This window comes from Pangasianodon hypophthalmus, chromosome 30 (assembly GCF_027358585.1).
Source record: "Pangasianodon hypophthalmus isolate fPanHyp1 chromosome 30, fPanHyp1.pri, whole genome shotgun sequence".
Lineage (NCBI taxonomy): Eukaryota > Metazoa > Chordata > Actinopteri > Siluriformes > Pangasiidae > Pangasianodon > Pangasianodon hypophthalmus.
Window position 1 is genome coordinate 4,945,587 of NC_069739.1, and position 27,909 is coordinate 4,973,495.

General features: G+C 37.6%; 1 protein-coding gene across 2 annotated transcripts; it reads left to right on the top strand.

Moving 5' to 3' along the window:
* Positions 1-4,314: 4,314 nt before the first annotated feature.
* LOC117596517 (uncharacterized) lies at positions 4,315-10,666 on the top strand. Of its 2 annotated transcripts, XM_053231635.1 has the most exons (8): positions 4,315-4,414; positions 4,662-4,790; positions 6,060-6,090; positions 6,225-6,247; positions 6,381-6,399; positions 6,477-6,860; positions 7,166-7,312; positions 8,573-10,666. In XM_053231635.1, the coding sequence occupies exons 2-8, from the start codon at positions 4,763-4,765 to the stop codon at positions 8,787-8,789; spliced, it is 849 nt and encodes a 282-aa protein (XP_053087610.1). In that variant the 5' UTR covers positions 4,315-4,414; positions 4,662-4,762; the 3' UTR covers positions 8,790-10,666. The 2 variants fall into 2 exon arrangements, with proteins under 2 accessions (XP_053087610.1, XP_053087611.1); XM_053231636.1 differs by lacking the exon at positions 8,573-10,666 and having other exon boundaries at positions 7,166-7,423.
* Positions 10,667-27,909: the final 17,243 nt, after the last annotated feature.

Genomic DNA, 27,909 nt, shown 5'->3' on the forward strand with positions numbered 1-27,909 from the left:
TAGGCTCCAGTTTTACGGAACAAAAACCTTACGCTTGACAGAGTTGAAGCGTTTTTTTAAGCATGAAGCCTTTGGGGATGTGATAGATTTAACTTTTGGTCACAGTAGGCGATGTTGTGTCATTTTGTGCCCTTGTTGTGAGTTGTGTAAACAGTCCATGCCTAAACTGCTTGTCAATTTCATACCCTAATTTTAAGACAACACTCAACGAAAAGTCTCAACCTAAAAGCACAGTCTCATCATGATCTATGAAGAAAGTTCTAGAATGCTAGTTAATTAACTAGCTATCTAGCTAACCCAGATAAACTTTTTTTTAGATTGGGTAGTGCTGGTTTTCAAATGTTATGTTAAAAAATAGAAAAAAAAAATATTTAAAACATTATCATTTTATAAATTTTCTGTATTGACTGTTTTGTATCTCTCGGTTCCTATTTTGATTCTAGGCTGCTCAGGTCGCTGATTGAAGATCCCTTTCCTTACATCAAAGACCCTTCTGCCTTAGGCCAGTTTACCAATACTTGTGTGCTAGACTCATTGCTAGCTGCTCTTCATACAGCTTACATCAAATTTCCAAATATAAAAGAAATTTTAAATAGAAATGACTTTTTCACAGAGGTTATGTCCTTGTTAAAAGAAAAAAGGTATATTAAGACTCAAATTGTGTGTGTGCAAGAGCTGAATCTTGGTAAAGTTGACCTTTATGGGAATGTTAAAGATTATTTCCCACTGATTGCTAAACTAAAATATGCAGAAATCACTTTTAAGCAAAAACTCCCAAATGATGCCATCTATAAAGAAATACCCAGGTAAGTGTATAAGCAACTTCAAAGCAATAGTCACTGCCATTATAAATTATTAAAAAAAAACATAACATCTAATGGAGATAATTAATTTTAAGTCACAAATAGTTCATTTGTAAGGAGCAATATTTATATACTTTAACATGTATGTTCTATCTCTTTTCTGCATGTAATGTGATGTTGGTCTTGGCAGCATGTTTAAGCAATGTGGTGACGTAATGGTTTTGGGCGACCCATCTGATCCAACTCTAATTCTGGTTCATCGTGAAGTTCACAATGTTCTGTATCAAGATTGTAAGAGTACTGAACTGCCACTCCATGTTGATGATGAAAAGAACAGGTAACTGTACAAATGCATCAAAAATCATTTTACATAGCAAAACTAACGTTTATTTTTTTTATCCCTGTTATGTCCCTTGAATGGTGTATTTATCTTTCTTTTAGGACATTTGCACTTCAGTTTTTGCTGCTTGGGAAAGAAGAACACATGACTATATGACAATGATCCAAAAAAGCCTTCATTTCAACCTTTTGACCTTGAGTGTCTTAAAAACTATGTCATTTGTTTGGCAGGATATGTAAACATAACCCAAGTGAAGGAATATAAACTTGGTAAGAGATGCACTTTAATCTCAGTTTGGGTGTGGGATATATATTAACTCTCTGAACCACCAAGATAATCACCTGAATACCTTCTTGTGCATGTTTTGACCTGCCAACAAAGTCATGAAGTGATGTATGATGCAGTATTTGCTATAAATACTACTGTCCTACAACTATCGTTCCCTCTCCTCTTCTCACCTTGTAAACTTGTCAGAATACATATGGAGCTATCTGTTTAACAGCGATAGGTAATCTGTCCTCCAAAGCTCTTTTGCCTTGAGTCCATTTTTTATACACTTATGTATACAGGGTCATAAATGTATCATGACCTTTCAGAATGGGATGAGGCTTGGGAACGCCCTCTTAGTCCTTTAATGCTGCCCCGCACAAGCCCTGAAATGGGTGTCCCTAAACACAGCCTTTTTATATTGAATTTTTTTTTTTTTTTTCACTTTTTTGATATTAAGCTCCCCTTATTTGCACTGGTGGCCCAATGACTCGAGGGAGACCCCAGAGACCCAATGTTTCTACCCAAGGTCATATTACTCAATTTTGTAAACCAATCAATTCCATGAAGGTGAACCTGCAGAGTGTTCCCTTTTGTGCCCAGTTCACACCCCATGGTATTATGTAGACCAAACAGCAGCCATCCAAACTCCTCATCTGTCATGGTAGAAAGAAGCAAGTGGATCCATTGTCTAAACAAAGACTGGCCCATTGGGTGGTGGACATCATATCCAGGGCCTGTAGGCCTGCTGAACACACAGCTAACGTTGTCTCTCCCTGTGGTGTGAATCACCTTTCTAGTGAGTTCAGAGGTGTGTTGGTTGCTCATGAGGTGGTTGTATATGTTATCCAGGTGATTCTCATCACACCTGATGGTGAGGATGGGAGAAGTAGATTTCTAGTTCTGTATATAACTGTGTAACCCCAGATACCTGCCAGGTTTCCTAGTCATTCAGAGCTAGCACTGACTTGGTGAGAGCTCAGGTTCCGTGGGAAGATGGCTGTATGACATTGCAAATAATGTATTCCACATCACTTCATGACTTGTGCACATCACGCATGTGCATAATAAACCATCCCACTGATTCTCGCTCCCTCTCGTGGTTATCCATAGTTCACAGTTACATATGTAATTAGAATCTTCTTTTGTTTTTGATATACAATGAGTCCTTTTTCTTTGTTACACTCCGTAGGCATTGCTGAGACTGGAGAAGGAGCAGGAGCAAAGCCTTATTATTCACATTTAGAAAAAGAGCAAGAGGATCCATCCAAATACTTCTATCAACAACAATCAGTGGCAGATATAGAAATGGAAGATCTGGGTTGTACCAGCTCTTACTCTGTAGCTGAGACTGGAGAAGGACTGGGACCACAGCCTTTCGGTCAAAACTGGCTAGAGGTTTCCCCCAAGCTGAAACAGTCAGTGGAAGACACAGAAATGCTATCCTGCAGCAGCTCCGATTCGGATTAAATAGACAGGAATTTTTTTTTAATCACTGGGCATTATTGACCATGTCCTACAGTTTGGCAGCACTTTATTTTTATATTTTGTTATTTTAGTTTGTTATTTTCATACTTGCCAACAGTTAGGTGGGAAGGACCCCAGGTCCATCCTTCAACTGCTGGGGGGCCTGGACCTTTTATGATTTGCTGCCTAGGCCACTTGTTTCATTGCTCTGTATTGTTTCAATAAAATTTGTGGCTTTCTTGATAACTCATGGGCTCCTTGTTTTATAATTGCAGTATCTTACAAACCATCTAATTGTTAACAATATAAATGTAACCCACAATATATATCTGCTGCTGTTCTTGACTACACCACTCTCAATTATAATGATGTCAGACCCATAGGCTTAACCATAATAAAAAAAAAAAATTTGCATGTTCAAAAAACAATACATAGCTGATGTCAATCACAATGTGGTTTCACAGTGTTTTAAAATGGCAAAGCTTACTCCAAAGGCACAAATATTAGTAAAATCCAAAAATCGGCAACTTACACAATGTCATTGTAAGTCTCCTGGGTCCTAAAACCTCACCCTTACCCCATATCCACATGGGCTATGTCAAGTAAACATTGCATCAATACCTCAGTCAGGTCACAGCTATGTTCCTGTATTCACTATTAGCAGCAAGAAAGTATAACAGCATCCTTCAATTTCAATCTGTTTCGGCAAATCACCGATTTGATTATTATTTATGAGTAGGGGGATAATACATTTAATAATGTCAAATTGTCAAACTGACAAATTAATCTGGCAGGCTAAAATAAACAGCGGAAAAAGCTAACTAGTAATACAACCAATTCATATTAGTAAAATGTTGTTGCTTCATTTGTTCAGCAGGTTATCGTTCTGAATTGTGATTAATGCGGATGAATTTAAAAAGGAAAATAGGAAATATAATACATGAACATTATGTAACTAATGCTAGTTATCATCACTGCCAACTTAGCTGAGAGTTTGATAGTTGAAGAAAGTCTTCTGCAAAGAATTGATTTTTTATTCAGTCCCATCTGGTGAGGATTCCAGCAATTACTCATCATTATGGTGATGAGAACAAAACATAAACTCTTTCCATAATGAAATGAACTGATAAGGGAAGTTAGTTTGGTGAATGAACATGCTGAGAGCAAAAAAAAATGGAAATGATAATTCACTGCTTTGATGAACGCTTCCAGTAGCTTGAAACATTTCCATAACCTTTAAATTCACAGATTTTGGAAGACACTCTTATCAAAAGTGGTTTACAGAAACTCATTCTCACCTTGATTCATAATTTCAATGGTTTTGAAACTACATTACCGCAAACACTGCTTCATAAAAGTTAGTCTGACGCAATTTCCTGTTTCTGTCCGAGTTACATTCATTCTATGCCACGTCTATTTACTGTGTAACTTGTACAACTTCCTCCATTATGTTGTTGGTGATTGACCTGGCAGCCATCTTAGAGCGAGAGAGAAAGAAGAACGATAAGGACTTTGTATTGTAAAAAGCAAAGGGAAGGTAAAGTAAAACTCATAATCTCCTCTGAATATCAACACCCTTTGGTCTAATTTGGTTTAAACAATACTTTCAGGCAGTACACATTATTTTTTAATCACAAACAACCATGTTAGCAACTGTAGGTTGTGTGTTCACACACTCTCACTTTCTTTGTTTCATTCTCCACATCATGGAGGTTGGAGTAACAATTTTCTGTTTTCTTGTGAAATATCTTTATTTTATACTAACATCAATTTCCTTTTTGTAGTGTATGCGTGGGAGTTGCCCAGCTACATTCCTCCTCACATCGACGGCGTCACGGGTGTGTTTCGAACAACAGATCCTGAGCCGTGCTTACAAAAAAAAGAAATGAAAAGAAGAGCAATAAAAAGAAAAGGTAAAGTAAAACTTATAATATGCTCTAGATGTAAAAACCCTTAGGTCTAATCCTGTTCCTAAAATGTTTTATAGGCGAAAGAGAAAAGCCTTTTTCTATAAACACAACCAGTAGCTTAGTCTCAACATGTTAGCCTCAACACAGGCTGCGACACAGTGGAGAGTATGTTCCAGTTATAAAACTTTTATAACTTTTAAAAGTGAAGAGCTGAAAAGAAATTAAATAATAATAAATTCACCTCCATGAAATGCAGAGTTTCCCCTTCTACACTCATCACAACTTCCTTTTTATTTCTATATAGTCAAATTTTATTCATGAACTCAATGCAAATTCTAGACAGCTTTACCATTTGCATAGATTTTGTCTCCAAAATCAATTAATATTGCCATATCAGGAAATGTTTTAATGAGATGTTGTGACATATCTTCTGTAGGTTTAGTCAAATTCAGATTAATATTGTTTAGATTGTTTAGACCAATATGCTGTTAAATTCGCTGTGTAAAAATCTCAATTTAAAAATATTCAGTCTTGGCCTGGTGTCTTCAATAAAAAAATTTCCTCTGAGACTATGAGAGTTTTACCAGTTTCACAGAATTATGAATTTAAACACTATTTACATTGAAGTGCTTCGATCCAAAAGCCATTCATACTACAAAATTCCGAATGTTTTTCGTGAGAATTGACTTGGTAAATGATTGTGCAAGGTTTCTTTTTTCCCCAGCACTTTTAAAAACAAAGTAATGCCTATTACCTTCTTTTTATTTTTCATATAGTGAAACATGGAACTTTTTTTTCCCTTTGCTCTCTAATTCAGTACAATCAGCTGATGTGTCACTGCCCCCTAGAGGACACACACATTATATTTAAGTTTGAAGACCTCATCCTGTGTGAAAGTCTGCATGAAACATCCTGACGTCATCGCAGAGACACACTTTTAACTTAGTAATCAGTACAAAAGTCTTCTTCCTCGCGTAACCTTCCTTGCTGACTGCCAGGCAAATGGCTTTCTGTAAGGAGAAGTTTATTCAACATTTATTAAAGAGGTCTCCTGTAGAAGCACTTTGTAATGGTCAGTGAGTTGTCTTTAGGACAAAGGAGTTTGTGCCTTTTGTTTCTCTCTAATTTGACAAGACAGGCTGTCTTACTAATTTCAAGAGAGAGAGAGAGAGAAAAGAGGGGACTGTGTATAGCTGCTATAACAAGTTAATAACAAAATGACTTAGCTTTTTTGTGGATGCTTCTAACATTTGATTTTCCCTCTTTCTTTAGCCTCAGTCATGAGCAGTGTACCAATTAAAAGGTAAAATCCTAATTTAACCAATAATATCTTATTGATTCACTGTTCTAATTTGAAGACTAGATTTTAATTTGATTAGGTGTGTTTCATAACTGAACAATCACATCATGCTTATCAATGTTTTCCCTATTTACCAGGAGCTGCACAAGGAACAGTGGTGGTAAAACATCCATTTATGTTCATTAAACAATATTAATGGATTGTCAGTGATCTTCTTTTTTAAGAATGATTGTGTACAGAATACAAACCAATGTTAACATTTTTTTTACTATTTCTGTACTATTTAATTACAGAAAGAGAGAAGCCTACATGGTAAGTGTTTAAAGATGATCATTATATATAAATAATTTTTTAAACATATTGCTATTAAAATCTCTGTACTGTTCCAGGCCTCCAGCGTTACAGATGCTGGTCAGTGTTCAGGGAGCTCAGGGTTCCTACATGAAAGAGGCTTCGGGCTTATACCAGTTTTTCAACACTTGTGTCCCAGACACATTATTGGCTTCCTTTCATATTCTTTACATCAAATATTTACATATAAGTGCTCTTCTACAATCAAATGACTTTTTTAGAGTACTCATGGATACTTTAAATGAAGAAAAGTATAATTACGCTAGAGCTCTTTGGATTAGACGGCTGAAGGATTTTAATAAACTTGACCGTTTCAGTAATATAAAAGACCATTTTCCAATCATTGACAAACTGGTATGTGCTGAAGTTGATTATCATCAGGAAACCCCCAACGGCCATCCCATATATGAAAAAACACTGAGGTGAGTTTATAAGTAATTACATTACATTACAAAAACATGTCATATTAACAGCCATATCATTAAACAAACAAACAAATAAAATAGTGTATGGCTATCATGCTGGTTTTATACTGGAAGTGGTTGCAGGAAATGAAGTCAAAATTTTATTTAAAAAAAAAAAAAAAAAAACATCCAAAACTCCTTAAATGGTGTTACAATAGTCCAATAGTTACAAATAGTTTCCATGCAAGGAGCAATATTCGTATATTGTATTATGTTTCTTATATTAATCATCTCCATATAATCTGATCTCTTTGACTTGACAGCAAATTTCGGCCCTTTGGTGACCTGAGGGCTTTGGGTGATATATCAGATCCATCTCTTATTCTGGTGCACCGAGATGTTTACAATCCTCGTTATGATCCATGTATGCATCATGGACTGTCCCTGGCTGTTACAGATGACAACAAAAGGTAACTTTACAAATCCATCAAAAATCATATTATCCTGTGGACCTGGGGGTATTTCAGAAAGCTGGATAGCCACTACAATGGAATTTGTTAACTAAAATTCACAATGTACCGTTGCGCTAAACATAGTGGCAGATTTTCTTGAGTTAAACTTGAGTTAAGCTGTGGGAAAAATTCCACAGGAAAGTCTTGGTTACAAGCTGTAGTTTTTCTCTCTTTTGAAACTTCCTGAGAAGGTAAAGGAACGATTGTTTATAGCTGCTATAAGCGATAACAGGAGCTACCATAGATACTGCACAACAGCAAATGTAAATATTAACTGTTAAAACGATGATGTTCTTTACTAGATACAAACGTAATTGCTGCAAAATTGTTTTGCCATAAGAATTACAAAAGATTCTTTGGGATGTGCTGTTATTAAAGCAAAAAGCCAAGAAAGGGCATGCCTTATGGTGAATTTATCCCAGGTACCAGTGTTCCTAAAATGCATGCCCTTGAGAAGCTTATTGCTTTTATAAAATGGTGACAAACCAATGACACAATTCAGCATAAAATAATTTGATTGATTAGTAGTAATATTCTCAGCAAATATTCCGCCATGTAATTTAAAAAATAGTATGTTGTAGTTAAGCAAAATAACGGGCAAACAATAACTTAACAATTAGAATTAGTTGTTTAAAATTAATACAGAATTAAATTATTGATGTGGGCACAGGTGTGTGTATCTTTGTGTATATCAAGCATTTTCACAACGGTGTCGTATGCGGCTCAGCCAACCAGATTTAAAAATAAATAATAATAATAATAATAATGATATTGCAAAAAAAAAAACTTTTTAACAGTTTGTGTCTCTGGTCCAAATGTGCCATATGAATTTTCATTGCAATTTTAGCCACTAGAGGTCTTAAAGATCAAAGAGTGCTTTGCATGTTAAGGTTATTAATGTTTGAGTTTTTGTTAGATTTATTGTACATAGTATAGGAGACATTACACAGTGATACAAGACAACAGTTGTGCTGTGTGTTGTATTTATGGCATCATCTATTTATTGTCAATATACTGATTCTCCGTTCACAGGGGAGGTATTTTTGCACCACATGAATTTTGCCTCACATGTCTAATTTTGACCTACATGTCTGGCAATTCACTGTCACTATCTGTAATGCTGCCCTGTAAATGTTGGAAATTGCGATTTCATTCTACTACATATTTGTATATGGTGATTGTGATAATACAGCTAATGAAATCTTCCTTTCTCCACAGTTGGAATTGTGTTTTAAAAAAAAAAAAAAAAAATTCAAAGGTGAAGCACTTGAATGAAAACAGACACTGTGTAGGAATAATTGTGAGTAAAATCAAGAAAAAAGGCGAGAAACAGCAGCAAGGATTGCTTCAGACATCAATGAGAATTACCAGATACAACTTAGTGCACAAACGATTGGAAACAGGATCGACAAGCATGCGTACAGAGGGAGAGTAATGCAGCAGAAACCATTCAGTCTCAAGCATAAGAAAGCAAGGGTGAAATTTGCTAAAGGACATTCACAGAATGATAGCAGCTTCTGGAGAACTGTTTCCTTTTCAGATGAATCCAAATTGAACATGGATGGACCTGGTGGTAGAGAGTTTGTGTTGAGAAAGCCAGGAGAAGCATTCCAATTAAACAGCATTAAGGGTACTATAAAGCATGGAGGCTGGGCTGTTTTTGTCAAGAGAAACAAGATGGATTCAATTGTGAATAGATGATGCTTTATTTTAGAGTAAACCAGACAAACAGAGTTACTGAAAGCAGAAAGTCGTGGGTGCAGTGATGGCAGGCTTCCTCGGTAGCGCTAGGCTACAATGGGTGAAAATACAATAAAGCCCAAACCGAGAGACAACGGGTGGTAAACAGTCCAATAATCCAGAAACTGAACAGCAATAATCCACCAGAGAGCAGGAACCGGGAACAGAGCAAACCACAGGCACTGCATAGAAAACAGACATGAAACAACGATCTGACAAAGACAAGACAGTCACTGAGGCTGAAATAGAGCAGATAATGAGCCACAGCTGAAACTAGTGAACTCATCAACGGTAGTACACAGAACGGCCAGAAGAGGCCGATGAACCTATGAACCATGACAGTTTTTCCTACAGTAGTGTTGGTGAGCTTGTGCTCAATGATGGCTATTGGACTCAGAAGTGTACAGATGGATTTTTGCGAACTTGCAGAAATCAGCGAAGAAATTATTCAAGCAACAGAAGTGGATTAGATTTCGGTTAAGCGCTTAAGTATTGCACTACACTACAGAGACTTCAAGACATTTTTGGCTTCACTTTTAAAACCCTTTTACAATGTCCACCCATATATACAGTGCTTGCTGTACTATCACTATCAGTATTAAAGTTTTACTCGTCACACACTACCCCAGTCACTGTGCTGCTGATCACTGTATGTACTGCATATACCACAATGTTACAACAGTTCTTAAAGGTTCTGTTGTCTTGAAGTTATAACAAATGCGTTGCATGTTATATGGTATTTATTGTGTTGTCCTCATTGTATTGATTCTACTTGCAGGGTGTGTATTTATTGTCTTGTACTTGTCTACAAGTCTGCTGAGTCACTTGTCACTTCCTGTAATATTGCACCAAAGCATTAGAGAATGCTTCCTTCTGTCTAACTGCCTGTAAATGCCTCCTGAGCTCATTATGATCTCAAGAAGATTAAGTCTTTTCATACACATAATCATTGTTAATGATGTGTCTTATTCTATAGTTCTGATTAAATATTATGTAGTATTAATCAAAAAGGGGAAGTGAAGAATGTACACACACTTGTGGTGTAATGCAGTTTTACTATCTGTATCTGTTTGGTGCTCCAAATATTCATATCTGTATCTGTATTTGTTTAATGCTCCAAATACTCATATCTGTGTCCTGATTTAATTTTTATAAACACTATGCCCACAGAAACACTGGAAAACACTGGGGAAAAACCCAGAGGTAGAAATGTTAGCACAGTCTTTCAACATTGGTCTCAATTAGAGATGTGCACAGGACTGTTTTTTTTTAACCCCTCTAACAAAATTACTTTGTACCTGCCAATGATATGTTCTAACACATTTTTTTGATTGTATTTATTGGGCTAATGAAGCTGCATGTTAAAATTATAAGGTTGTGTCATAAGATGGATGCAGTTGCAGTTTAGAATTTTATTAATACTGGCAAACACAAGACGTGAAGCAAACTCATGAATAGGACCAGGCAAGAGGTGATCAGCAAACAGCAATACATGGGCAAAATCCAAAAACCAGGAAGCAAGGTAAGTTCAAAACCCCAGACCAGCAATCACTTCATCAAAGGCTTGGTAAGTCAGAGACAAGTTTACACTGAGTGTTACTTCGCAAAGAGTCATTATGAGAGTCCATGTATATATAGGGTGAGTGTGTCAGGTGAACGTGCCGGTGGAGTGAGGTATTGTAGTCTGTGGCGGCCATGTTTGTAGGCCAAGATGTATTCTGGGAAGTGGAGTTTCTGTTAGATTCTAGCAATGGCGTGACAGGTTGCAGGTTAAAATTATAAGGAGGTTTTTTGGGCTACTTTCAAAGTACTTGGAAGCAGCTGAGAAAAAATTATAGTTTATATATTTATATATGTTTATATTGATGCTGGTGTTAGATTCCTGGAAACTTAACAACAGACATGCACATTCTGTAGGCTACATTGATATAATGCCATAGATAGCATACATCCATGTCCTGAGTGAAAATTCTAAATTGGAAGGCGAATGTGTCCAAGTCAACTATTACAAAACATTGCCTAAAGTGGTGATCTGCGGAAGCCAAGCACTCTTTGCCTAGAGTGACCAGTTCTTAGAAGTTACATAGAACAATAAACAGACCATAAATGAACACACTAATCAGGTTTTGTGACAATAGATCAATGCTGATCATGTGAAACACCTGCTTCAACCTGGCTGAGAGCAGTAATGTTTTTGAAGTAACCCAGTCATTTTTTAAAATCCATTTACAGATTAGCACAATGATGCAGTACACCAAAGTGTCAGCTCGATTTGATTCACAGTTCCTGTGAAACAGCTATTTGAACTTAACTCCTCCCCTATCACCGACCACACCTCAAAATCTTTTTTCAGACCTCCTCAGGACCTTGTAGTAAACATACCATTCAACTTTTGTGTGAATCCATAAATAACAGCTGTAGAGTAAACCAAAGTAAACTAAGCTCCACCCAACTAGAATTGATTTGCATGTAGGGGCCATTGTTTAAAACTCTCAGCATGTACTTGATAATCATTGAGATTCCAACTCTGTTGAGTCACCATTTTTGTGAAGATAGGTGAAAAATCCTAGGGCTAGTTCGCCAAAATGAGTTGTGCATATTATGCAAATTAGTTTATGGTGTCAGCCAACAAATTGTGTCCATTTTTAGTGAGATTGGGTCAGTTACTATAGGGACCCTAGAGGTACCTTCCATTCATGTTTTCTGAAGTTCAGTCCTCACCAAAAATTAAAAAAAAAAAACCTTACAGATTAGCACAAAGATGCAGTATATAAAATTTCAGCTTGTTTGGACTTAATAAGGAACAATTATCTGAAATTAGGGCCATCCCCATTTTGTATGAGCATGCCCCAAATTTTGCAGTCATCCTCAGAATTTTGTCCTAAATATGCATTTCAAGTTTGGTGCAAATTCATGCAACCAATCAAGAGGTACATCTGTTTGAGTAAATTAGGCTCCGCTTTGAAAAAAAATTATATTGGGATTCATCTAAATACATGACTAAAAAGCAATTCTTCTTTGGAGACTCTATCTGTGACTATGAGGATGCTTGTTTTACCTTAGGATTTGGGGAGATCTGTGAGAAAGTTGACGGCTAGATGAGACCAGGGGCGTTGTGGTATGGGTAATGGTAAGAGGTTGTTGGGAGTGTTCTAGGTACCTTGGTTTGGGCACAAATACTGTGAGGTGACAGTCCGTTGTACGTCTTTTATAATGTCGGCCATGAGTACTTTCCTCTCAGCAAGATAGGTTCTGTGGATTCCTGGGTGGCCAGTAGCTACTGAGATGTGTGCCCAAGTTGAGTCTGTTCCTGAATTGAGTCGGTACGAAGAGCTTGTTCGGAGGGCATGAGTCTGGGAGTGTTGCAGTTGGCTTGATCCAGTTCCCATTCAATGCTTTCCACTACACAATCAGGAGGCAGGTTGGTTTCCTCAAGATCACGACTGGGTTCTGATGCGTGCATATGTGATAAAGCGTCAGCGATATGATAGGTTCAACTGAAACTGGTTGAAGCATAGTGACTAGCATGTTTAACGGGGATTGAGGCATTTAGCGGTACGGAGTTACTCTAAGTTTTTGTGATCTGTCAGGATGGTGAATGGATACCGGGCCCCTCAAGCCAATTACACCACTCCTTTAGTGCCAGTTTTACTGCCAGCAGTTCATGATCTCCAGTACTATAGTTTCTTTCTGCTGGGGATAGTTTCTTGGAATAGAATGCCACTGGGTGCATCTTGGGCTTTTCTCCAAATCTCTGGGTGAGGATGGCTCCCACTCCAGGTGTCTACCTCTACTATGAACGGCTTGGTTGGATCGGGGTGCTTTAAGATGGGAGGTGAGGTAAAAGCGTTCTTGAGCTGGGTAAGGGCCTGATCTGTAACTGCATTCCATGCAAGTCTCTTGGAGCCTCCTTTTAGCAATAATGTCAGGGGGTGTGCTATGGAGCTGAAGCCCTGGATGCAGCACTGTTAGAAATTTGGCAAAGCCAAGAAATCACTGTAAGTACTTGACCGTACGGGGTGTAGGCCAACTGACCACAGCTCTGATGCATGACTACTCCATCTGGGCTAATGATGTAGCCAAGAAAGGCTATGGTTCTCTGATGAAATTTGCACTTGTAGAGTTGATGTTGCAGGAGGCGCTTGAGGACTTGGCAAACATGGCTGACATGACTTTCCAGGGATGATGAATAAATTAGGATGTCATCAATGTAGGCAATGATGAATTTACCAAGCATATCTCTGAGGACATCATTAATTAGGCACTGGAAAACTGAGGGGGTGCTAGAGAGTCCATACAGCATCACCAGGTACTTGTAGTGACCTACGGTAGTGCTGAAGGCGGTCTTCCACTCGTCCCCCTCTCTGATGCTTACTAAGTTGTACGTGCTCTGTAGGTTGAGGTCAGTGAATACTTTGGCTGACTGGAGCTGTTCTGGAACTAAGGGCAGGGGGTAGCGATACTTCACAGTGAATTAGTTCAAACCCCTGTAATCGATGCAAGGTCTGAGTCCACCTCCTTTTTTCTCCACCAGAAAAAGCCAGCATAAAATGGAGAAATAGAGGGTCTTATGTATCCTTGCTGTAGTGCTTCTTGTTATGATACCCTCTCCAATGGGTCCTCCATGAATGGCTTGGATCTTTTGGTGTTGTGGTAGAGGTTGCATGGGGATGTTGAGCTGCTTCACAATGTTCTGGTCAATGAAATTTCCATCTGCTCCAGAATCTATCATGGCTGTGAGAATAGAAGACCGGCCTGAGCACTGTATCCCTGCTGGTAGAGTAAATGCTGGACTAGGAGGAAACTGAAATGGACTCAGCCAAGATGAGCAGGGTTCCCAGTCAAGGTGGGGTGATTCTGGGCATGTAGAGAACACTGTTGGATGAGATGGTTTGGCTGTCCATGGTAGAAGCATCACTTCTTATTGCGACGTCTCTCCCTCTTGCTTCATTGCCATGCTACACAAATTAGCCTCAAATCTAAGTGGGTGAAGCTTAATGGGCTAAATTGCAAATCGATTTGGAATTTTGTCTCTAGGCTACAAGGCCAATCTCGCTTGCCTAGTGGTCATGAGTAGCAGTCATGAGTGCTACTTATTGTCCAAATTTAATGACTCTATGACTTACAGTTTGGTCTGCACAATTCATTTTACGGTAGAAAATAAGAATAGGGGTATATCTATCAGGGGCAATCTGTGGGTTTTAAGCACATTTTGTAAATAGTTTTCTTAGTAGCTAGTAATTGCCAAGTTGCATAGAACACTACAGAAACCATTGATAAACATACTATTCAAGTTTTGTGATGGTAGATCAATGCAAATATTAAACTGTGAATTGAGAAAGCTGATTGGCTGATAGTGGCCATGTTTTTGAAGTAACACAGTCAAGATTAGAAATCCACTTACATATAATCACAATGATGCAGTATACCTAACTTCGGTTTGATCAGACTTATGGTTCCTGAGGTATTTGAACCTAACTCCACCTACTATGGATAAGTATGTGCCAACCTTAGCATACCGCCTGCTGAAAAAGCATTTAAAGTTTTGTGCAAATCCATCTGTCATGTGTTATATCTGTTTGAATAAATAAAGCTCAGACCTTCAATAATTGATTGGCATCATGGCAGCCAGTTTGCATATAAATCTCAACATGTTTTGATATTTATTGAGATTCAGACTCTCACTGTTGAATCATTTCACATCAATTTTGTAAAGATAAGGCAAAATTCCTAGGACTAGTTCACAAAAATATGTTTGAGTTTGAGTGGGCAGGGCTAAATGATCAAAAAGCAATTTTTTTATAGTTTCAGCTGAAGAATCAGAAGAATTTCACTGTACACCTTGTGTTACAAGAGATACACTTGTTGTTATGAGCAAAAACATGATTAGCACTCCCTTGCAGCCAATTTGAATGATCGCTGGATCTGTTACTAAAGGGGCCCTAGAGGAACCTACCATTCAAGTGTCAGGATAATAGGCCAGTGCTAACTCTGTTAAATGCCTGCTAAATGCTAATTTGCCAATGGTGGCCATGTTTTTAAGTAATCAGGCCATCTTCATAATCCTCTTACAGATTAGCATAAAGATCCAACTTGATTATACTTACAATTCCTGAGAAACAGTTATCTAAATTTAGCTCCGCTCCCTATGTATGACCATGCCCCATGCAGTCCTCCTCAGAATCTTGTCTTGAGTATGCCTTTCAAGTGCCGTGCAAATCCATCAAACCAATCATGAGTTACAACTGTTTGAGTAAATTAGGCTCCATCCCACTACCAATGATTGGCATTTGGCAGCCATATTGCTTGTAATTCTGAGCATATTAATGATAATTACTGAGGTTCACACTCTGCTGAGTAGTTTGACACCAGACATATCAAAAATCCTAGGTTGCAAAAGTTGGTTTCACATAATATGAAAATTACTACAAACTCTACGTGGTTGGAGTCTGCAAATAGATTTGGAATTTTGTCTTTAGGCCACAGGGTTCTTAAGATATGGCCTGAAACACACAATGTTGTGCTATGGTGGTACCATTAGGCTGATTGGGCCCATCACATTTGCCTGAGTAGCGGGCGGGAGTACTACTAATATTGTCTATATTTCACCTCTATGACTTAGGGTTTGGTCAGCGCAATTAATTTTATGGTTTCACATACTATGTAAATGCAGCTAAATGATTTTTGTGGCTTTTTGTTTGGGAGAACCGAGAAAAAATATAATTTTGTTTGTAGGATGGTTAATAAGATATGGACCAAAAACCTAAAAAAAAAAAAAAAAACCTGCCCTATAGTGCCACCAAAAAAAAAAAAAAAAAAAAAAAAAAAAGGACAATGAACAATTGGTGTTTGGACCCCTAATATGAGGATGAAAATTATAAAGAAAACAATAGGGTTCCAATCATTATGTGCTTGCTATTCAAGTGATCTAACTGTTAAACATTTGGGATTTGTAATGGAAGGAATTTGCAGAACAAAATCAAACAAAGAACAAAATGCACAGCATTGATTAATTTGATGATAGGGCCTGCAACAGTGAAGGTCTTTACATACAATTCTTTCTTTACAAAGGTCTGGATAAGCAGCTCACATTAATGAATGGCAACAACAGTTATCTTTCAATACATAACTATTAATGATATTTTACAGCTGTTTTATTTTGAACATACCTTCATAAACAAATATGGATTTCAAAATTGGACTAGTCTAAATCTTTAATAAAATTAATGTGGTAGTAGTATCTGTGGTAGCTGACATTGGGATTTGGTTTATTTTGGTTTTGACACCACCTTTTTCTCCAATAATGTATTGGTGACTTCAGCACATTCTTTTACTTATCTGAACAGAAGAGACACATCAGACAGAAAATAAGGGAGGTTAAATATATGTTTTCCTTTCATTTGCACTTTAGATTTTAAGATTTTTTTTTTTTAACAGGCCATGAAATGGAAAAAGTCTGAAACATTTAGCCCCTCAATTTATGACCTCTGATATAGGGAGTGGAATATATTTGTATGTATCTATTTCATTATGTCTCTCATTAGCTCATGTTATGATAAAAGGAAAATATAATATGATATAAAGACAAAAAACTTCACAAAAAGATTTGGACTAGGTACAGCTTCCACTGAGTGGGTTTTAAGCAATGATTGGGCTGAAGATTTTCTGGACCTGGCAACGCTGTTGACCAGACAGTTACGAAAGATGAATGAATGGATGAATTATTGAATGAATGAATAAAGGCTGTAAATGCATCGCACAGCACCGCATGTTCATGTTAGCTTCATATGTGACCACTTGTGTCCACATGAAATTAAAAACCACCTCACAAAACTTTTTTTTTAATTAAATGATTTTTATTGGCATAAATATTACAACAGTTACAGTACTGCTAAAACACTGAAAAACATTTTTGTTGCATCCAGTGGGAAAAAAAAGTTGTGTACCTTCTGTTTGTGTCGGTATCTGTTTAGAACACATTGTCTGTTTATTATGAATGATATATTTGTGTTTGGTTACATCACTAATACAGTAGGCATATTACCTAACAGACAGGAGCATGATTGTGGAGAACTAGCTAACGGACATTAAATGGCAATGATTAAGTTGGATGTAACATGGGGTGAAAATGAAAACACACTACCAAAACAAACAAACAAACAAACAACAACAACAACAAAAAAAAACGTTTAAAGTTGTTAAACCTACTTTCTGCAATACCCCCAGGTCTGAAGTTCAACCAATGATCAATTTAGACCAATGATCTGTGTTTCACAAACAGTGTCTTCTTCCTTTATAGGAAATTTGAGCTTGAGGTATTGCTGTTGGCGAAAAAAAATCACATGTTTATGTGGTTTAAGCTATCAGATGGCATATGGATATGCTATGATAACGCCCGAGAAATCCCTTTCCATGAGCATCACTTCGAAATGCTTTACACCATGAAAGATGTTTGCATCTGCTCAGCCATATATGTCAACACAACCAAGGCAGAAGAATATAAGCATGGTATGAGTTGTGTTTTTTTAATGACACCTTAATTTGGGTGTGAATTTTCTTACTTTCCATACTTAAATTTCATATGTATTAATGTTCTCTATATACAGTGAACACCTTTTTTAATATTTATTTTATATCATAGGCATTCCTGAGACCAGACTAGGAACAAAACCCTTTACTTTATCAAGACACCAGAAGATTCTGTCTAACCACATGGATCAAGATCCGATGCAAGACCTGGAAACAATTCTGCAAAATCTATCAATTACTAGCTCTTAAATACAATTATTTTTTTTTTTAAAAGTGCAATGTAAATACACTGTAAAACCAAATAAAAATGCAAAAAAAAATCACTGCTTTCTATTGTATTCTATTGTACTCATTTTCCATTTTAATATTTCTATATGGCATTTTAATATTTTACTATTTACTATTGTTTCATATTTTCCATGATATTGGCAGGAGAGACCCCACAACCTTTCCTTTATACTCTGTTTATGATTTGCAGTGGTGTAGGGACCACAACAGGCTCCTATCTTACACTATAAAGGCAATAACTCCCACCACTCAAACAATATACTGGATGTGCTTTGCTAACTAACCCGCTCATGCAACTGTGCTGTAAATGTGTTTATTTCTACACATGCATTTACATTTATGGCATTTGGCAGACGCCCTTATCCAGAGCGACTTACATTTAATCTCATTTTTTATACATCTGAGCAGTTGAGGGTTAAGGGCCTTGCTCAAGGGCCCAGCAGTAGTAGCTTGGCAGTGCTGGGGATTGAACTCATGACCTTCTGATCAGTAGTCCAACGTCTTAACCACTGAGCTACCACTGCCCACATGCAAGTTTAGTCCACATGTAAACAGAGCAGTTGATGTTAACATCCTTACGATGGATTAATTCATTCATTCAGGTTGTGGTCAGTGTAGTGGTGGATCCGAAGCCTATCCCAGTAACACTGAGTACAAGGTGGGAGTACTCACCTGAGAGCTGGCCCATTACAGAGCACCATACACATTCACACCTAGGATAGCCAGTCCACCTACCAGCATGTTTTTGGACAGTGGGAGGAAACTGGAGAACCTGGAGAAAACTCACACAAAACATAGGAACAAGAGGTGAAACTCCACACAGGCTGTAACTCAAGCTGAGAATCAAATGGAATGACATTCTCCTCAACGCATGAAAAACAAGATAAAAACAAAATATCTGAAAACTGGTCAATTGGGCAAAGGTGAAACTTTTCCCATTCGTCACTGCGCACTCACTTTGCTGTGACAATTATACAGGAGAAATAATTGAGCGTGAATTAACTGAGGTGTTCTTGGCCGCATGCAGCAATAGTCAAGGCGAGAGGAAACCTTCGTGTTCCTGCACACTGATAGAGAAACCCTGGATATATTTCCTCGGATCGGAGTATGTATGCTAATGTTGAAGTGATGTTATTTCCTGATAAAACATTTTATTCCCTAGAGGTAATGAAATTCATTGAAAGTCACTGAAATTAATTTACTTTTATGAGTAGGCAGTGAAATACTCATATCTGACATTCTGTTTAAGAAGGATTTAAAACTTCAAAAACTTACATTTTGGGAAATTTAAGTACAAAAAGCAAAAAGCATTTCATTTTAATTGCGTAAAAAAAAAACATTTTTAGTTTCTTTTTTATCAACTAAATTTATACTAAATCTAACAATAACCATAAGATATGACTATAACTGTTATGTATTTTCATGAAAAAGCTAAAAGTAAAGCCAAATCAAAACCAAACTAGTGGTTAAAATTAACACAGTAATTCAAACAGCAAATTGAGATGGATTGATAATATCCTAGAAAGCATAATTTCCTCAGATCAGCCTTTAAGCTAATCATTTCATCAAAATTAAATTTGAATTGTGATTTGAATGTCATTTTGTTGATCTTGTTATCGCTTACGTGTTGCCTCAAGCCAAAACTGTATTGAAACTCCAGGTCATTACTTAATGAATATTTACAGATACCACTGATAGTCCTCATGCCAGAACAGACAAATAGCACCTACAGAGTAATATCATCTGCATTTCTGGTGCCTCTGGTGCAAGTCCCTTCATTATCAGTACTGGCAGGCGGCGGAGGTGGCGGAGGTTAAAAGCTTTTATCTTTTAACAAGCAAACGAGTCTAAGCCTGAGGGTAAGTCAAAAATACAGGCAGAAGTCAGGTAATGTGCAAACAGAGTAAACTGGGCAAAAGACATAAACCAAAGAAACAGAATCGTAACCCTAAACACAGTAACAGACCAGTAAGGCTTAATATTGCAGGTCCAAGCCACTGAGCATATACTTTGCAGTGTAGTGGTGGAATGAGTGTCCTTATATACTGTGGCTGTGATTGTGTAATGGAGTCCAGGTGTGTGCAATCAGAATGAAGGCGAACCCGAATGTGACAGAGTTTGTGATGGCTGCTGGGTGTCGTAGTCTTCGGCTGCCATGTTTGTAACCCGCTTTGAGTTCTGGGAGTTGTAGTCAGCAGCCACGTTTGTAGGTTGCTCTGTGTTACTACGAGTGGGAAGCAATGCCGATTCCAACGTTGACGTGAGAGGTATGGCCATGTGAGGTACAGTATATCATCATCGCCAGAAACTCAGGAACCAACAAAAACAGGAAATACTACATCCACTAAATAATATGTTTACTGCATGTTAGTTACATTTTAATAATAGATAAATGAACAAAATAAAAAAAAATACTGTGCTTTACAATAATGTGGTGAATCAATTTATCCATCCCATGTATTTGAATTTTATCCTGCCGTGTGCTTGTTCTGTTCTGCTGCTTGGGGTCTTTTTGGGTGCAAAAAACTTATTTTATGAAATTGTAATAACAAAGCATAGCAATGAAAAAGACTCCTGCAATCTTAACCTGCATTTGAATATGCTGGATGACAATATAATATTACATTTATAGTAAACATTTCAGATATTTTGTAGTGTATATTACCATGCTTGTATCTCAGTTTTGAGCTACAAAGGGGGGAAAAATTTGGACACCTCCATGATCATGCTTTTATGATCTATCTACTTTCTCAAAACAGGAAACTGAATGGTCGGCATTATAGATTTAACAAACTAATGTTTCTATGTTGATTGAGCTAAAGGAAATACTACTATCAACTCATTTAAAGCAGTGAAGTGATATTTTATTTACTTTTAATGGTGTGAGAAGCCAATCTGACATGATGTCATTTGCTGAACTCAGGGTTGAGGAGATCTTCTCGAGAATTTCTTCTAAAGAAGTGCTAGTTCTGCCATGCTATTATTTCTATAGTAACAGCTCATTTACAGGGACATGCATGGCACATGCTCAACATAATCTAAGACTAATAATAAAAATAAAAAATAATAAAAATAAAATCCAAAATTTGAATTTAAACTTATGCAGTGCTCTCATTTAAGTCTGCTGGGTCCTAAAACCTCATGCTTCATACCCGCATAACCCAAAGCCATACTGGATCCTTAATGCAAGCATCACATCATCTCGCTACTAGCAGCAGAATGAGTAACAGCACATTTAAAATGATACATTTGAAATCATGCTAACACATTAGTTTTCAATCAGGAATAGTCATGTTAGTATCGCTGGGTCATGTGCTCCTTTAACACTCTATGCCTGCCCTACTGAGACAAACAAGCAAACAAAAAAATACAGCTTAGACCTAATTTGATTCCTATTAAGATTTTAGTCATACTGTAAGGAAAACATAAGGTATATTTGCATTTACATTTATTCATAGCATTTACAACCTTACCAGACCAACTCACAGAAGTGTATTTAAGTCTCCGTTGAAAATTATATCATTAGTACAAAAAGGCTATGGTCAACTCATTGCTGATTGTGGTTCTATCTAGTGAACACTTATTATTATTGAGTTCTTATAGATATTAACTTGTTTGACTAATTTAATGTGTTTAATCCAATCCACAATAACTTAAAAGTCAGCCTATAAATAATGTAAACTTAGATCCATTGTATTCTGTGAATGGAAAGTGCAGGAACAAAAAGCTCTATAGCCAGATTATCTTTATTCACATTTAAATAGTGAGGGTAGTAGTTGCACTTAAACCTGGGGTACCTTACCATCTGTTTGCTGGAAAGCATCAAAAATGATCCATCCATCCATTTTCTGTACTGCTTATCCTACACTGGGTCGTCAGGGAGCCTGGAGCCTATCCCAGGTAACTCAGGACACAAGGCAGGGGACACCCTGGATGGGGTGCCAATCCATCGCAGGGAACAATCACACACACTCACACACTACGGACAAATTAGAAATGTAAATCAGTGCATGTCTTTGGACCGGGAGAGGAACCCGGAGTACCCGGAGGAAACCCCCAAACTCCCAACCCCGGAGGTGCGAGGCAAATGTATGCATAAAAGATTATTGCATATTTTAAAAAGTCACTCTACTGTATGCTTTAATCTTACCATTTCAGGTACAGAATGCAATGTTCACTGGAAAATGTATACAAAGATATAGCCTCTTAAGAGGATATTTTAACTTCTTTCAAGACAGACCCAGTCTAATGGTAAGACTGTCATTATCAGACTATGGCTTTAAGACAAACTCTCACGCTGATTGTTTCATACGCCACACGTAGGATGGAGGATGTAGTGACAGTTTCCCGCTTTTCTCCGGCATATTTTTATTCGACACCACCGTGAGTTTACTTTTTTTTGGTTTGTGCACCTGGGCGGCCCCGTTAGATTCCTGCAGGAAGTGATTTGCAGTCATATTACGAGCCTTTTCGTCAGGAAGTTTCATATAGGATAATTTCTAAAGTTTTAACATGGGCAGTGCAAGGTAAGTAAAACTTTCAATATGTTCAATATGAAAACCCTTAGGTGTAATTCTGTTCATACAATGTTTTCTAGGCACCTATTCTAAACCGTAACCAGTAGGCTAGCCTCAACATGCTACTGAGACAAGTTGAAAAGCGTGTTCTAAAATGAATAGCTAAATTTAGGATCAAGTAAGTAAGGGAGAGTAATTGCTAAATATGAGGGTTAAGCCCTCATGACATGTGATGACATTTCACTTCTTGCTTCATTTTATGTCATGCACCAGTTATAAAATGGAAATACGGGAAGACATGAAATACGGGAAGACATGGTGGCAAATCAAAATAATATATACAAGCGACAAAGAACACACGTAACAGTTAGGCCCTGGTTTAACTAAACAAAAACTTTAGCACTTGATGGAGATGAAGCCTCTTTTAAGTATGAAGCCTTTGGGGAGCCTGTGGGAGATTTAATCACGCCAACTTTTGGTCATAGTTTGCAACATTGTGTACTCATTCTGCAATCCTTTAACAGTGCATGTCTACTAAAAAAAAAAAAAAAAAAACTAGCATGTAACCCAGTTCATACAGCTATTTTTAGGCAACATACTTCAAGAAAAGTCTTAAACTAAAGGCACAGTTTTCTCATTATCGGTGAAGAAAGTTCTATAATGCTAGTTAGCTTGCTAGCTATCCATCAAAAACCAGTTTATTTAGGGTTAGTGAACATGATCTGTGAAGAGTGTCCTAGAATGCTAGTTAACCAACATAAACACGTTTATTTATGGTAAGTGCAGGTTTTTTTAAATTGAATGTTAAAGGAAAAAAAGAACATTTAAAACATTTTAATTGTATACATTTTCTGCCTTAATTCTTTTGCATTTTTCAGTTCCCATTTGGATTTGCTGGATGTCCTGAATGACAAGCAGTTGTCCTACCTTAAAGAGGGGGGTTCTTTTGACTCATACCAGTTTAAAAGAACATGTGTTCTAGACTCACTTTTGGCTGCCTTTCACACTACATTCATGAAATATCCAAATGTAAAAGCTTATTTGAATTCAGATGAGCACTTCAGAGAGCTTATGGATTTATTAAGTGCCAAAAAGTATGTTGAGGCTAAAGATCTTTGTGTGCCAAAGCTTAAACATGTTAAAGTTGATGACACAAGGAAAGAAATGGACTTTTATGGCTCTGTATATGACCATTTCCTTCTGTTTGATAAACTGGTATGTGAAACCATTTCTAACCCAAAACCCCTAAAGGATAGTCTCATCTATAAAGAAACACTCAGGTAAGTGTATAAACCACTTCAAAGCAACAATCACTCTCATTATAAGTAATAAAAATAGATATAACTTCTAATGGAGACAATTCAGTCATTTAGCATTTTTAACAAAGCAGTTTTAACAAATATTTATGCACTTTATACTCTGTGTTATACTTCTTTTCTCCATGTAATGTGATGTTTGTCTTGGCAGCGGTTTTAATGCATTTGGTTATGTGAACCAAATTTATATTTTAGCTTTGTTAAGGCTTTGGGAGATCCAGCAGATCCAACTCTCATTTTGGGGTACTGTTCGACTCCTAAACCACTGCTGCATGTTGAAGATGAGAAGAAAAGGTAACTGTATAAATGCATCAAAATTCATTTTACATAGCAAAACTGCAGTTTAAACCTGAAGATTATTTATTTGTCCCTTGAGCAGTATATTTATCTTTCTTTTAGGATCTTTGCACTTCAGTTTTTGCTGATTGGCAAAAATGATCACATGACTATGTGCTTCCACTCCTACAAAAACAAATGGCATTTATATGACAATGACGCAACAAGGCCTCCTTTTGAGTCTTTCGACCTTTGACAAAATGACATTTGTTTGGCAGGATATGTAAACATAACCCAAGCACAGGAATATAAACTTGGTAAGACTTGTGTTTTAATCTCAGTTTGGGTGCGGGATATATTTTAACTCTCTTAACCACCAAGTGTAGTGAGAATCACCTGAGTAACTTCTTGGGCACATTCATGCTGAGACCTGCCAACGAAGTCATGAAGTGATGTATGATACATATTTGATATAAATACTACTGTCATACAACCAACATTCCCACTCCTCTTCTCACTTTGTACACTTGTCAGACCACATATGGAGCTATCTGCTTAATGGCTACAGGTAATCTGTCCTTCAAAGCTCTTTTGCCTTGAGTGCATTTTTCATACATTTGTGTATGCAGGGTCATAACTGTATCATGACCATTCAGAATGGGAATGAACTTATAAACTTAGTCACTTATAAACTCTATAATTATATATAGTTTATAAAACCTAAAAATTCTATAATTGCATGCTAGACTTTTTGATAATGATTTTTTTTTTTTTTTTTTATTTTTTTTATATTAAGCTCACTTTTTGCATTGGTGGCCTTATGACTCCAGGGAGACCAAAAAGATCCAGGGTTTCTGCCCAGAGGTCATATTACTCAATTTTTCAATTTTGTGAACCAATCAATTTCATGAAGTTTAACCTGCAGAACATTCCCTTTTCTACCCAGTACACACCCCACGGCACAATTTAGACCAAACACTAGCCATTCGAACTGCTTATCTGTTATGGTGGAAATAAGCAAGTGGCTCCAGTGTCTAAAAAGAGACTGGCCCATTGGGTGGTGAACATCATCCCTATGGCCTCTAGGGATGCTGAACACATAGCCTCTACTGTGATATGACACTCTGCATACAAAGCTAACACTGCCTTTCCCAGTGGTGTTAACACCTTTGCAGTGAGATCAATGTCATTGCTCATGACATTGTTACATGTTATCCAGCTGATTGTCACCACCAATGGTATAACAGTGGTCTTTATTGCAAATAATCTATCATATATCAGTTTATGAATTGTACACATCATGTGTATGGACAAAAAGCTAACCAGGTGATTCTCACTGCCACTGCTGGTTATCCATGTTTCCCACCATGGAATTGTAATTAGCATTCTCACCTATATTTCTGTATTCTTTAATCTTCTCGGTATCCAGTGACTCCCTTTTCTTTGTTTCACTCTGTAGCTATTCCTGAGGCTGGAGAAGCAGCAGGAGCAAAGCCTTTCCATTCAGGTGCAAGCAGTTCCATCCACTTGGATCCAGAGCAGTCTGTGGAAGATCCGTGCTGTGGCAGCTCTTACTCTGTAGCCATTCCTGAGACTGGAGAAGGCCTGGGACCAAAGCCTTTCTGTCAAAACCAGCCATATTCCTCTACATTCAGCAACCAGCAACAGCTAGTGGAAGACATAGAAATGCCATCCTGCAGCAGTTCTGATTCTGATGGTGAAGGTGAAGCAGTCGGTTTTTTTATTCCTTCTTTGTACAAATAACTTGGATGATATGTAGAACAAGATTTAAAAAATGGGTAAAGTTGTGGCCTTAGCAAAAGTTTATTAAGTCCCCAAGAAAACCCATTTGGAAGACTGACTCCTGGTCCAGAATGCATGTTTTGTGTTTGGATGCGCCTACTGTCAGTCATTTTATAGACATTACACTCTATGGGATGGAGCTTCTTTAACATGGGCAGGAATCATTCAACCATTAGAGACCTAATCTTGAAAAAAATAGACTAATCTTACCTAATGCACCTTTAAATAGACAGAAAAAACATTTTTAAGGATTAGCCATGAGAGAATATAACCTGCATCTGCAGGGGCTTTTATTTCTTGGTTACTCTCTCTCCTCCATACAGTTTTCTGCTTGCTTTTCTGCAAATCAGGCCCCTGGCTGTGCAAAGAAAAATGGAAAAGTAGCTAGTTGTAGAAGTCATTCAATGATGGTTGGTGTTTATGGTAACTTCAACTTCAACTACAAAAACATAATCAATCTTTTTCATGAATTGTGTTCTGTTATAGTAACAACATAATCTACATTATGTGAAATTAGCGAATTAGAGCTATCTGTTATACCTGATTAAAACTAGATATTGTGGTTAATGTTACCATCACATAGGTTGCTAGAAGCTTTGTTAGCAGTTAAGTAAAATGTTACTTAGGTTAACTTTAGCTTTAATTTTAATTGATTATGCTTAAGACTATATATTATTACATCTCTCCCTCATACTCTTTACTTTTTTCCCCTGCCTCAATCTACAAATGCTGAGGCATGGACACTAGGGTACAGTGCCCCTCAATCTACAAATGCTGAGGCGTGGACACTAGGATACAGTGCCCCCCAATCTACAAATGCTGAGGCGTGGACACTAGGGTACAGTGCCCCTCAATCTACAAATGCTGAGGCGTGGACACCAGGATACAGTGCCCCTCAATCTACAAATGCTGAGGCGTGGACACTAGGGTACAGTGCCCCTCAATCTACAAATGCTGAGGCGTGGACACTAGGGTACAGTGCCTCTCAATCTACAAATGCTGAGGCGTGGACACTAGGGTATACTGCCCCTCAATCTACAAATGCTGAGGCGTGGACACTAGGGTACAGTGCCTCTCAATCTACAACTGCTGAGGCGTGGACACTAGGGTACAGTGCCTCTCAATCTACAACTGCTGAGGCGTGGACACTAGGGTACAGTGCCCCTCAATCTACAAATGCTGAGGCGTGGACACTAGGGTACAGTGCCTCTCAATCTACAACTGCTGAGGCGTGGACACTAGGGTACAGTGCCCCTCAATCTACAAATGCTGAGGCGTGGACACTAGGGTACAGTGCCTCTCAATCTACAAATGCTGAGGCGTGGACACTAGGGTACAGTGCCCCTCAATCTACAAATGCTGAGGCGTGGACACTAGGGTACAGTGCCCCTCAATCTACAAATGCTGAGGCGTGGACACTAGGGTACAGTGCCTCTCAATCTACATGTGTCTATAGTAACAGTTCATACACAGGAACTTGTTCGGCAGAAGCTCCACATAATCTATGACTAATATTAAATGTTTTGGTATAATTGTTGAAGTGGTGACATTTTTGTTAGGAGACATTTATTTAACATTTATGGAAGGTGTCTCTATTGTAAGTGCTTTGTAACAGTCAAATTTTCCCAGTCTTCAGGACAGAGGAGTTTATACTTTCTGGTTTCTCAGTAAAATGACAGGCTGCATTTTATGAGACAGAAAGAGAGAGAGAGAGAGAGAGAGAGAGAGAGAAATCCGATAAAGTGAAAGAGAGAGAAGCAGGTGAGGGAATTGTTTATCACAGCTATAACATAAGTGAGAACAGGAACTAACATGTCTCTCAGACATTTCACAACATCTGACTAAAACCGTTGAAATGCATGAGTTGTCGTTCATTAATAAATGCAACATTGTAGTCGTTGGCAAATCACTGTGTTATACGCAGAATAATACACTCCAGACTGTGCTGTTATATGAAAATTATGCATTTAGGGGGTGAGGGTGTTAGTGGCACTCAGCTTGCACGTCGTGCTGTATCACAGGCAACCCCATTTTGAGCATGCATCGGTTGCTTCCCCTTTAAAAAAATTGCAGTGCTGGGCTGAGG